The 12,797-nt window shown below is 40.2% G+C and overlaps 1 protein-coding gene across 1 annotated transcript; it reads right to left on the minus strand.

The window, feature by feature from the left end:
• Window positions 1–5,604: 5,604 nt before the first annotated feature.
• On the minus strand, window positions 5,605–10,453 carry OTOR (otoraplin). Its single transcript, XM_062573556.1, has 4 exons — window positions 10,330–10,453; window positions 9,729–9,868; window positions 9,038–9,148; window positions 5,605–5,773 (listed from the first exon to the last, which is right to left on the minus strand). The coding sequence occupies exons 1-4, from the start codon at window positions 10,451–10,453 to the stop codon at window positions 5,750–5,752; spliced, it is 399 nt and encodes a 132-aa protein (XP_062429540.1). The 3' UTR covers window positions 5,605–5,749.
• Between the last annotated feature and the right edge of the window lie 2,344 nt (window positions 10,454–12,797).

Raw genomic sequence — 12,797 nt, forward strand, 5'->3', positions numbered from 1 at the left:
CTTCTATCCTTTTTGACACTCTGTGTACATCCGCACTAGCATTTTGGTTTGGAGCAGGAGCCTGCTTTTCACCCAAACCACCCCCCCACACACACACTCTCGCAGTGATTGGTGGCATACTTCAGAGCAGTCCCAATACACATGGACTGGGTTTCTTGAGGACGAGGTGTCCTAGGCTAGAAGTGCAGTCGCCAGGGATGCATCATGTGTTTTGCTGCCAGAGGAGCTTGGCCCCTGGACCAACCTGGAGAAAACCCCTGCATTTTTGCGGCACAGAAATCAGAGCCCTGGCACCAGCAGCTTCAGTCTAAGTCTATGTTTTGGGCCATACCACTTGCTAATGGAGACACAGCCTAGCAGTTATTTGCAGTCTCCCCTTGTATCAAAGCCTAGCACAACCATCCTTTCCATTCTGTTTGTAACATGGGATCCTAACTCTCAAGATGGTAAGATTCAAATTTGCATCAGAAAGGTGTTTTCTTCTTGCAACAGCCAGCTCAAGTACTCTAGGTACAGAGCATTGGCGACTGCATTTCAGGAGAGAGTAACACTTCTCATCTTCTCCTGCTTGTAACCTTCCATCTACCAGGCTGCTCTCTTCTCTCAGCCTGCCTTCTCAGTCTCTCCCTTCCCCAACACCCTGCCAAGGTGGTGATTTTTACAGCAGCTGCTAACCTCAGCCAGGGTTGCAGTTTGCCTTTCATTAGCCTTGTACTGCAGCATCATGGTGGGGCAGTTGAGGATGTTGTTCTCCCTCCTCCAAAACTTTCATCCTGCACCTCATCTGTGGAAGGGAATTTGGCATTTATTACCTTTGCTGCTTGCTATTTTCTGTCACCAAGGTTTGTTGTATGGAGTTGGCCAACATACTAGTAACACCATCCAATAGCGGGTACAGGTAACTCACACGTTTCTGAGAGTACACAAGAACTGTGAGAGTACAGGTTTCAGGAACATGTAGCATTTGAGCTTTCCAAGTGTCTTGGTATTACAAAGTTGGGTTTGAAAATACACATTTCCTGTGGAAAAAAAGCACATTGCAGCAAAACCCTAAGTGAACTCCTTGCCATGCTTCATAAGCCCTGAGGCATGTTAATGTTTATTGTTAGCAGAACAGACAACAAGATGCTTACAGCAGTACAAGTAATAAGGAAAAAAACTCCAGTGTAAAATCTGAGCACTACCATAAGTGAGAATTAAATAAGCATGTGTGAATCCTTCCTAAACTCGGTCATCCTTATTGTTGTCAACAAACCAAATCAGAAACCCTGTCTGCTGCTGTGTAATTTCAGCACATTCTGCAAACAGCCACCAAGATGGACAGGGCCACCAACTCTGTGAGGAAAAGCTGTGGGACCTGGGCTTGCTCAGCCTGGGGAAGAAATAGCTTTGGGGGGATCCAGCAGCAGCTTCCTGTATTTATGAGTTTATTGAGAAGAGAGTTAAGCTCTTTATTGAGTTGTGCAGCAGAGGACAAGGGACAATGGACATAAATTGAAACAACAGGTTTTATATAAGGAAAATTATTTTCACTAGGAGGGTAGGCCAGGTTACCCAAGTTTTCAAGACTGGCAAATCCCTGAGCACAACAGTGTGAATTCAGTGTGACCTTGCTTTGGACAGAAGGCTGGACAGGAGAGCCCTGAGTGCTCTCCCAGCTGGGGTGTCCCTGTGATGTGGACTAGTTTTATCCTTCCCAAAGCCAGGCAGAAACTAGCCACTGGATGTCACCCTGCTCCCACCAAACAACATTGCTTCAACTGGCAAATAAAGGATTAAATTCCACAGCTGGAAGGCTTTCTTAATTACCAGCTTTTTATTTCAGGTAATGAATTGAGAGTATTATACTTCTTCAAAGCCAGCCTTGCTGAAAAATGCACAGTAGTTTTAATTTAAAAGCTACTGAAACCCCACCTAAGGTTGAAAACTTAATGCTAGCTTTCTTCAGATAGACAGTACAAAATTGGAAATGAGTGCAGTTTGAGGCTGCACCAAAAGTCACACATCATACATTCTTTTGAAAACAAAATTCAAATACAAAACAAACTGTACATCTATATATATTTCCCCTGAAACAAACAGACATGCATTAGAATGTCTTGCCATATAAACAGCATACACCATATGTAAGATAGAGTTATTATATACAAATTACTAAAAGAGTATTAGTGAAGTTGCTGTGATTTCTGTAAAGAACCTACAAGGACAATTATCACTGCAGGGGGGAAAGAAAGAAATCAAAAAAATCAAAAGCATCCTCCGCTGCCTGCTAGCAGAATATTGATTCTTCTTTCCTTATCCTGAAAGTCAGTTCCTGTTTATTTCAGCCAGGTGCTCTGCAGCATGAACACTTAGAAATTTGAAAAGCAAGCTGTGCTGTTCTGAAACAAGCTTCACCAAAGAATGTGAAATGCAGAAAGCAAATCTGTGTTCAGTGTTAAAACTATTGATTTTTAGCTGTCAACTTCACATTAATAGTGCTGCCAACTACAAGTGCTCAAGTTTTCTACAGACATCTTGAACTCCCCTGCCACTTCTTCCTTCTCCACCTCCCCCAGATCTCATCATACTGGTCTTGGATTTGTTCACCTTTGGCGCTAGTACTGTTAAGATTAAGGTTTTCACACTTCCCTACATTTCTGATGAATAGAAATTTTTAAGGCTCTGCCTTAAAAATATGAGAGAGATTCTCAAGCCACAATCTGGCCTCAGTTATGGGCATTTTAAATTAACCAAACATTATGAAATTTGTCAGAAAATAATGAAAATTGGCAAACTGAAAATACAGCTAAGTACTCGGCTGAATCAACAGAATGATTAACAACGGAGGCATCCTATGGATCTTCTTTAATGTTAGCAAACAGTCAGACTGCAACATCTCTACTCATTTGAGTACAGACGCTATCACTGTCTCTTGCAAAGCACCCAATGCTTTTGCACTGCAGCACTTACACAGTGAAGAGACTGCTCTCAGAGAGGCAACAGTCATAAAGATTAGCAATGGCTGCATTAGTTGTATCACATCCCTTGTTTTAGCTGAACATATACTAGTGAACAAGGTCACAATTCTCCTTCAGGGACCTTAAAAATGATTCTATCAATAAATTGCACAATGGAGTTACAAATACATCTAGTCTGTCATAGAGTTCAGATCATGGCATAGTGTTTGTGTGATAACAATATTACCCAACATTGACTTATAAAACAAGTACCTATGGCACTTTGGAAAGGTGCTAAAAAGCTTCACTAGAATGGAAGCCATCCAACAGTTGCTAACACACTAGACACTGAATCCAGCTACAGCACACAAGTAGTTTTGCCCGAACAATGCTTCTTCACATCCAGATGTTTTATGAACACTAGAAAGTGAATCCTTATCATATTTTTCCCAGAATTAGTTTTTCAAGGAGCAAAACCAGGCTTTGATGCCCTTTGAAAGCCTATTATTTCTGCTTTGAAGAGACCACCACAGAACAGTCTCTGAAGACAGCTAGGGAAAAAGAAATAAGTATTCTGCCAGGATAGCCTGATACTCCACACATACTCCAAATGTTGCCCTTTGTGTAAAGGCAACAGAAGGACAACATACATCTATCTACATCTTTCTGTACACATCTTGCACAGGAAATATTTTCTTCCTAGTTGTGTGGCTCTCCTGCAGCATCCATAACTCCTGTAAGCTGGTTAAAAAGCAAACAGAAGCTGAAACTAGCCAAATTTGCAAGCTTTAAAGGGGGTTAAGGACAAAGTATGGTATTAAGAACTATAAACACTGATCTCAGTTTGTTCCCCTGAAAGCCCAGTTCTTGCCTGGAGCTCCTGCACTGTAAGTTAAGAGATTTTTTTTGTGTAGAAATATATGTAATGCTTTCTACATCCGTCTCTTATACATCCATGTAAAACTGACTGTGTTAGTAACTGTAAGCCACTATCCAAGAAATATTTGAGTAAAAAATAATTTTGTCTAATAGCAAATGCTAAACTTCGCTTCCCCATTTTTATTTGTGGTATCTACAGTGCAATTTAACATATGCTGCACACTGCTTGCCAAAACCAATGGCAACACACACTCTTCATGTACTCAGGCTTGTATCACACCCCAAGCATATGATGCATTGCTATTACAACGACTAGACCTGTGTAAAATGAATGCATGCACTTACAAACATCTTATCTTCGAACACTGTGCAAGGTATGAATGACCCAATTACAAAACTGAATTATTTACAGCTTTGTTAGTTAAAAAGTAACTTTTTGCTTCACTGTTCCCAGGTAGCGCTGCTAGACACTGCCTGCAAATGGAAGCACTGCTAGCCCTAACATCGTTCAAACACCCCAGAATCATGAAATTTTACCTAAAGAACTGTCACAGTTTGAGGCTGAATTGACAGCGCAGAGCCTAAAGGGGCGCAGACACCAAATTGCTTTTAGTCACAGGTATGCTTAACGCCAAGGAGCGTCATGGCTTCCCCGCCCCCCTCAGCGGGACACGGCGCATCCCGCCCTTCCCACCTTCTACCCGCCCCCAGAGCCCCTCAGCTATAGGGGTGGGGAGAGATTGCCCGATTCTCATTGGCTCGAATTCCCATGGCGCCTGACAATTGGCTGCTGCCGCCGGGGCGGGGAAGGGGGGGAAGGTGGCACGCATAGCCTGCCCTTCTAGAAGGTTCTCTGGCAGCTGGCGGCCATTGTGAGGGGAGAGTTGGAGAGGGCAGCAGGGTGATGCACAGGGCTGGGCTGTGTGGGACACTACTGAAAGATAGTATGTGGCAGCTCACTTAGTGTTTAATTTTTGAGATTGATCATTTCTGAGCTGTTCCATATTTTTGTCCTCAGTTCTATTTGCAAAAGTTTCAGTTTAATTTCCCCCTTCTTTCTTTGGCCCAGTGCTGGCAGTAAAAGCAGGAGAAGCATCAGTGGCACAGCAGCATACTTCTCTCAAACTTTAAAATAAAAGTAGTATCAGTGCCATGAAACTGGCCTAACATGGAGCTGAAAATCCATAGCCTTTTCTACCAGCATTTTGGCACTAAAGGACCAGGTGGCCCTTTGTTGAGGAGGGTGTCGGGGGGCATCCGCAGCACCCTGCGGCCAGAGGTAATGAAATGGAGGTAGCTGGGTCTGGCCCCCAGCTTCCCCTTTCCATCTGTGACTGGGAGCAGCATACTGTTGCAGCTTGAAGGTGCACGGCATGTAGGGGCACGCACAGGTTAGGCAGAGTTTCAGGGAGCACGCTACAGCCTCCACTGAGCTCAAAGGTACTGGAGATTTCACCATTATGGGGTAGCTCTTTCACAAAAGAAAGGGTTTAATCTTAGCAAGGTACAGAGAGCTCACAAAAGCAAGGTGTTCTTATTTTAGTTTTTATTTAACAGAAGGTGTAAGGTTATGGCAAGAAAATAAATGCAGCTCAAAGCTGCACATCTCCCTACAGAGCATTTCTATACCACTTAGTAAGATTTACAGTACTTCAAGGGCTATTAAATTTATTGACAAGTTACAAGGTATATGCAGATTAAAAAAACCCCAAACTTCTAAGTAAATCCCATATACTTTACATTTTTCAACTATCTCCACACCCCCTTAAAAAAAAAAAATCCTCTAAATCAGCTTTCTCATTTGAAAGAAATGGTACATACTTTACAAACATCTATTAAAAAAAATTCTTCGTGCTCAGTGAGAGTCTCCAGGTTGATTTCTATCCTCTTTTCTTGGTAGCAGCCTAGAGATTATCTAACCACTTTTAGCACTATTCACAGAAGAAATCAATGTCCTGCAAAACAGAATTAAAGTGAAAAACATTTTCAGATTACTGAAAGATTAACGTTCCCTTATCTCCCACTCCAAAGGTACATAAGTAGATGCAAATACTCAATATTTTAATATATATGCTATATAGGTAAAAACACTACCTCAGAATTCCGAAAAAGAAGATTTTTTTTTTCTTCCATTGGACTCCTTCAGCATAGTTGGGGTGATTTCTTACCATAAATTTTTATATTAAATTAGGCAATACCAGGTTTCTTTCTCTCTCCAAAATAATTCCTTCGTCTCTCCTTTTGTTTTGTATTCCTACAGCCATACTCAGATTTATTAGGATCATATGTTAACCCTCATTCTTACTATTAAACAGCTGCTTATTCAAACATGAAAAGAACATCTTAGACTGAGGTTATATGATAGATTTCTTACAGAGAAGTGTGACTTGCATTTTGCCTGAAATCTTCCAGCAAAGGTCATTATGCACTTTCACAGCATGTTGCTTTCATCTGACTTGCTGCTGTTACTTTATATTCTTCAGTAGACCTCACCTTGATTTTACTGCAGGGAGTTACCACCCTGCAGTGCTCAAACTGTACAGCATTCACATTAGACTGACTTAGTATAGCTGTCCACTGGAAGCAGAAGACAGGAAGCTCTTTCAGAGCAGGTGCTTCCTCGTAACAAGGGTACTTGCATCTTAGCCATGAAACAGCTGATTTTAAGTGACTGAGGAAAGGCAATCCAACACCACTTTGGTTTTATGCTCGTGTAGTGCATACAGTCTGTTCTGTTGAGCAAGTTCAGTGCATGATTCAACAGTTCAGAAGTTGCAACACTGGGGAAAAAAAATCTAAGGTTTATCACTCCCAACAGCAGCTAACAGGCTGCTATCTTTTACTATTACCTAGAGTTGCTCACAGGATGCTGAGAGAGGTTCACAGGCACAAAGATCTGTTAGCAGGTCTGTAGCTGGTGGTATACATTGACTTCAACCAGGAAGGTTGCTGGGGTGGGGGGGGAAGAGGAAAAGTCAACAGACAGAGGCCCTGGGGCTAGTGTTCCCTGCACCCTGGGCTCCCCTCCAGCGCAGCAGGTCTTCCCTCTTCCCATTCTACCCCCCCCCCCAACACCCATCAGGACACACTGAAAGTTGCTAGTGGATCTTCTGCTTATGCTACTGTCAGCACTAGCAGAAGCACGCTGGCATGAGGGGCAGCTGCTGCACACTAACTTGTTAAGCTTTCGGCACATGTATTATCAGGTGCTGTAATGTAAACTAAACACTACAGGCAAAGGGTAGGAAAAGGGATAGTTTTCATACTGGTGGCAACCACTTCCCAAGAGAAACCACCACAACAACAGTATTGAGGCTTGCAGGTGGCAAGACCAGGAAAGCAAGGGAAAAAAAAACGTGCCAGAAGAGTTTGTGTCAAAGGTTACAGAGCTGTGAGTGAAAGACAGGCTACAAACGTGCATATGGAAGGCTGTTAGCATTAACAGCCTAGGGCATCTATGGCACTACAACACTACCTCTTGTATAAAATTGTATTTTTATTACAAAATATTTCTGGAGCAAGCAGTACACCCATACAGGCATTGGTCAAGATGTGTTGTGGATGGTTTTAAATCTGCACTAAGAAAGAGTTGGATCTTTAGTATTTGCAGCACACAGCTGGCCACCAGTGCCATTTGGAAAGCAGGAAAAACAAAAATAAGAACTGATCTGTATCACTATTATTTTTTGTTGCTATGTTCTTACATAGCATGAATGCAGAAGAAGAGTGAAAGAACTGTGCAACTTTTCATGTCATTTGTCTTGCAAGAGGTTTTGATGCAGAATTTTTACTTCTCAATTAGGATTCTGTATTGCAGCATGGCAATAGACCATTCTGGACCTCAGTCAGATTGCAGGCTAAGTCATTTACTTCCAGCTCAGCTTGCCATTCAGCAGACTGGCTGTCATAATATTGAGGAAAAAAGCTTAGAAATCTATTTAGTCATTCTTTCATGTACTGTGACTAATGAGTGGCTGCAATGCTTCTGGGCCAAATTCAGAGTAACCTAATATAGTGACAAGAGAAGCAAGCATTTATCCTAGATTTGCATTTGCTCCTTTAGTTTCCTCAAATAAAACTTGTCTGAAACAAGATAATTCAAAGCCTAGCAACTATTAAGTGAAATGAAGAATTCTGTTTCATCTCATTTCCTCTGTGCTAATGAAACCTGCCTAATAATCTTGACCTAGGATTAAAGGCTCAATATACGATTTCAGGATTGATGTAGTAATCCTTGAGTGTTCCTATACACTTCAAAACAGAATATAGCTAAATATGCAATAAAAGCACTTATGGGAAACCTATTACTCAAAAAATTCGTTTTCAGGATAGAAGTAAGATACCAGCAAGCATTAGTTTTAAGCCAGACCATACTACTCCTTGAGAAAACGCCCTCCTCTTTCTTCCACTCTATGAAATGTGTTTCAAGTCTTCAGTAAAATTAAGAATTTCATGTGGTATGTGGTGTATGAGACACTACTGTATATAATCAGGAAGAATTCTCTTAGAAATTCAGCCTGCTTACCTACAAAACACTAACTTGTTTCTAGAAGTCTTTCACTCCTCCTTTCCAAGAGATATGCCAGTAGCTTGTTACAAGAAAGCATGCTTTTCTCATATATTCATTAGGTACACACAAATTTTAATTTTCTAAGTCCCCTCCAATGTTTTCTTGTTTTAAAGTAGAAATGTTGATAAAATACAGAATGCTATGTTTACTTTCAAACTGAATATTGCAAAAATGAGTTCATAGTTGCTAAGGAACTGCTTCTTGAAGTGAGAGAATATACTCAAGGGAGTCAAAAATGAAGTTCTTCAGGACAAAGTCCTGTACATATAGAATTAACGGAAAATGTGCTTGCACAGATTAAAATACACAGCACAATATTGAAACTCTTAAAAAAGAAAGCTGCTTGCTATGCATTGCAGATGGTTTGTTTGGTAAGAGTTTTGTGGCCCTGAAGCAATACTATTCAAATCAATAGGAACTCTAATAGGATCAAGCCCTTAATGCAACATTTGGAATGTCTGCAATATCAGAGCTTATGTTACAATTTTACTGAGGCTATTTGCATGTATAAAGACCCAAAGATTGGATCCCATGGCATCTATGATACACTACAGTCAACTGCCACAATTATGATATGTTTTTACTGCAAATTACTATTACACAGCCAAGTATAATTATGTAGCCAGCTGGGCTTTCGCAGATTCCTTACCGTGGTAGGAACGGTCTTATTTGCTTCTTGATAGACATGTTGTTCTGAGACTAAACTGCTAGGGAAATAACCAACTGTCCCCATATGGTCTTCATATTGTTCTCCATAAACCTTCAAGCAAGGAGATGTATAATTAGATACCTTAGAACAGTTTACATCGAGTTTAAGCTAGTTTGTAAATTAGTCAAACGCAGTTACTAGTAATGTTGCTTAGTTTAGTTTTAGACCTTCTATCTAATTAACTAGCACTTAAACCACTAACACAAGTTCCAATATAGGCATAAATTTGGGGGAATAAATTATTACCACCTATAATCAATCTGGAAAAGTTTACAAATACAGCTATATTCATTTTTGCTTCCCTTGAATTCAAGGGTTCATGACAAGATTTCTTCTCCATAGAGAACAAGCAGTTGCAGGAAAGGGAAAATGCAAATAAAAACACCCTGTCGAGCCCTGCTTTTACAATTCAGTTCATAATTAGTTTATAGTTACCTGAAGATACTTTCATACTAAAAATGCATGTAAAACCCTGAAGACTCCACAAAGAATTTCTGAAGTTTAAGCATTCACTTCGAAAAATTAAGCTACATTTTAAAAGTCCACAATAACACAATGTTAGCATCCATTTATTGACAAAATGTGTTCATCTACTTCTAGTTTGCTCATATACAGAAGAGTATCATCTTACACTTCCAGCCCAGAATTCTCCAGATTCTTTTTCTTTCACAAGTTTTGAGTAAACATAAATCAGTTGGCCTTTTTTAATATTAATGAATCTGCAGTCTGGAGCATTATAATCATCTTCTGCTCTGGCGAGGGAAATGGTGTCTAGAAAAAAAAAAGAATAGATATATACATATAGGGAGAGAAATAAAAATAAGTGTCTTTGTAAATGTGCACGCACATGTACACACATGTAGAACTTCTACAAATAAAACTGGGCAATGCTGAAATTAGCAAGTCTATGAAAATACCTGTGTGTTTCTCTGTCTCCAATAAGCAAAGTAACAGCTGGAGAATGTGTCATTTCATAATTACAGGAGTTGCAATCCTTCTCGCTACAATTACTTTCACTGAAATGAAAAAGGTCCCTTAAAAAAATCTTTTTGTAGTGCAATTTTATGTGAAATTAAGATTCCATATAAGCTCTCCCACTCTACTTTCTAAGCCTACAAACCAATTCAAATATAAAAGCTAAATATGCGTAGTTTTTCTGATGCTATGGTGTACAAACTCCACAACTGTTTTTCAGAATATATTTTGCTCAACATTAAAGCAAAATTACTTACAGACACAGTCATCATCGGCACACAGCTTCTTGCTGGCAAGTTTGTCCATAAAAATTCCTGTTACAAGAGGGTACATTAATCCAAGGCACAAAAGTAAAATAACTAAACAAAAACGTTGGGTCATTTTTTTCCTGTGTTCTTTGCTACAACACCTCTCAACTGCACACCAGTCCAGTGATGCTTATCTTTTATGGAAGAGCCAAACATCTGGACAAATATCCCTGGCCAATGGGAGGAGCTCAGGGCTACATTCCACGGCTTTCAGGGGCCGCAGGCAGAAGAGAAACCTCTGCTTCCATTTTCAAAACAGAATCCCTCCCCAAAGCTATTCTGCATTAACATTTTCAATAAATCACTGTGCTATTTAAACATTTTAAGCTTTCCTGTAGAAACAGGAATGTAGAAACATTTTAACCTTACCTCAAGGAAATGTTTTAGAGTGGAAAATTAAGTCGCACCCAGGTAAGCAGCAAAGGAAATTACATCCCTTCAAATCCTTAAGTCCTTTATTCTCATAAATACTTAGAGACGATCATAATCTGCCCTGGACTGTAAACCCTCAGTGGCAGAGTTCCCTGTTCCCTAAACACTGATGCAATATAAACAAACCAATTAGGAACTGAAACCCAAGAAAAGATTTTGCAAGTCAGCAATTTAAATTTGAGATACAAAGTTCAAACACTGCATATTCGTATAGCCAAGTTTTTAATTCCACAGGGAGATCCCAGTCAGAGAGCAAACAATACGCAGGTTATGCCAAGAGAGTTCATAGCTGAACTGACTCGAGAATTAGCACATTTGAGGCACTGAACAACATTCACTGCCACAGGCTGACTTGTAAGTGCCTCTTTGCTCCAGACATGTTAGAATTCAGCTTACTTCCCAAAATAATGTTCTACCATATGAGGCGAGACTTGTAGCACACCTCCTATATGTAGTACATAACCTCCTTTGCAGGCAACTCCACACAAATCCTTAAGTCAACCAAGGAACAATATTTGCAATGAGGTCTCACACACACAGTAGCAGGGAGCAAGTTCAGTGTAATTAATACGTACAAAATTACAAATGCAAAAGTTGAAAAACAGAACGACATAGTCTCTTTTGCTGCCTTATATACACCAAGAACTTTTGCTCATATTCTAAAATAAATCACTAAGGAAAGATGTATATATGGAGATACAACCATAATCAAAATGATTGTGGGAAGGGCATCATCTTGCAATGTGCTCTGTAAGAAGGTGATGAAAAACCTCCACAGCTCTGTCCTCTGCAAAAACGCTGGTTTACATAGCTAGTTTTATGCATATGGATGTGCTGAAATATAGCACTTGCTTCAGAAATTTCACACTGAAAAGGAGTGAGAAGTAGACCAAGCTAGTTGAAAGTGCCATCACATTTTCCTGAAGGTGCAGCACTTTGTTGCAAAGAAGTTTTAAGTCAGATCTCAACCAGCTCAGAATACAAAACGAGGGGGGAAAAGGTGCTCTCTGCAGCTATAGCCAAGCCACGCAATACAGGAAAGACCTGCACAAAGCAAGGCTGATAGGCTATAGCCTTCAGTGCCATCCTGCAAACCCACACATCATCCAGACTTCAATCCAGACCCTACCTATTCTAATACTTGTTTGAGCTTTTTATGAAGGAAGTCATGCTAACTCCATTCCGTTACCTCTTTACTAAAAGCGTAGCTAGATGCCTCACAGGCAGAATCGTTCAGATCAAGGAACGATGCAACAAATGACAAGCATCAACACACTACCTCCTCCTCCCAAACATGGATCTTCAAGGGCCCGATTGTAACTCTCCTAAACAACACTGTGCAGCTCCCACTCTTTAAGTTTCACCCAAAAAAAGTTACCTTTTATGTTAAGAGAATAAAGGAACTTGCTTAAACTATCTTTCAAGATCTTCCATTGTCTGAACCACACACTTGAGCATTGCAGTGATCTTTGCGGTAAGTACCTGGAACTCAAAATCCCCAATACTATCATATCTGATCATTTCACTGTTCAGTGTACTTCTTGTCACAAAAGATCTATGAAGGTGTTTAAAAAAAAATGGAAAAGAAAAACAAAACAAGAACACAGAAGCATTAGGATGTGGGCTTTGAAAAACCTGCCTGAAAACAAACCAGCAGGTTTACCTGCAACATCTTCACAGACAGCCAGAAAACTCTTCCTAAACCATTTAAAGTCACTGGTAATAACAGAGGGTCAAGAAGAATGAACAGTAGAGAAACTTGTATTTGTCTTCTGTGCATCTACTTCTTCTATGACTCATGACTATAAAGACAAATGGAAAAGTTGAACAATAAGGCTATGAAGTTCTCTATCAATCTCTACTCATTCCTCGGGGGGGCATGTGCGGGGAAGGTTATTAATAGTTATCTGGGTTTTCTTTCAAAAATGTCCCACTGAAAAGCAGCTGTCCCCTTGCTAATCAGATTGACAATTAAGTCCCAGTGT

Source organism: Rhea pennata, chromosome 3, assembly GCF_028389875.1.
Source record: "Rhea pennata isolate bPtePen1 chromosome 3, bPtePen1.pri, whole genome shotgun sequence".
In the NCBI taxonomy this organism is placed as follows: Eukaryota; Metazoa; Chordata; class Aves; order Rheiformes; family Rheidae; genus Rhea; species Rhea pennata.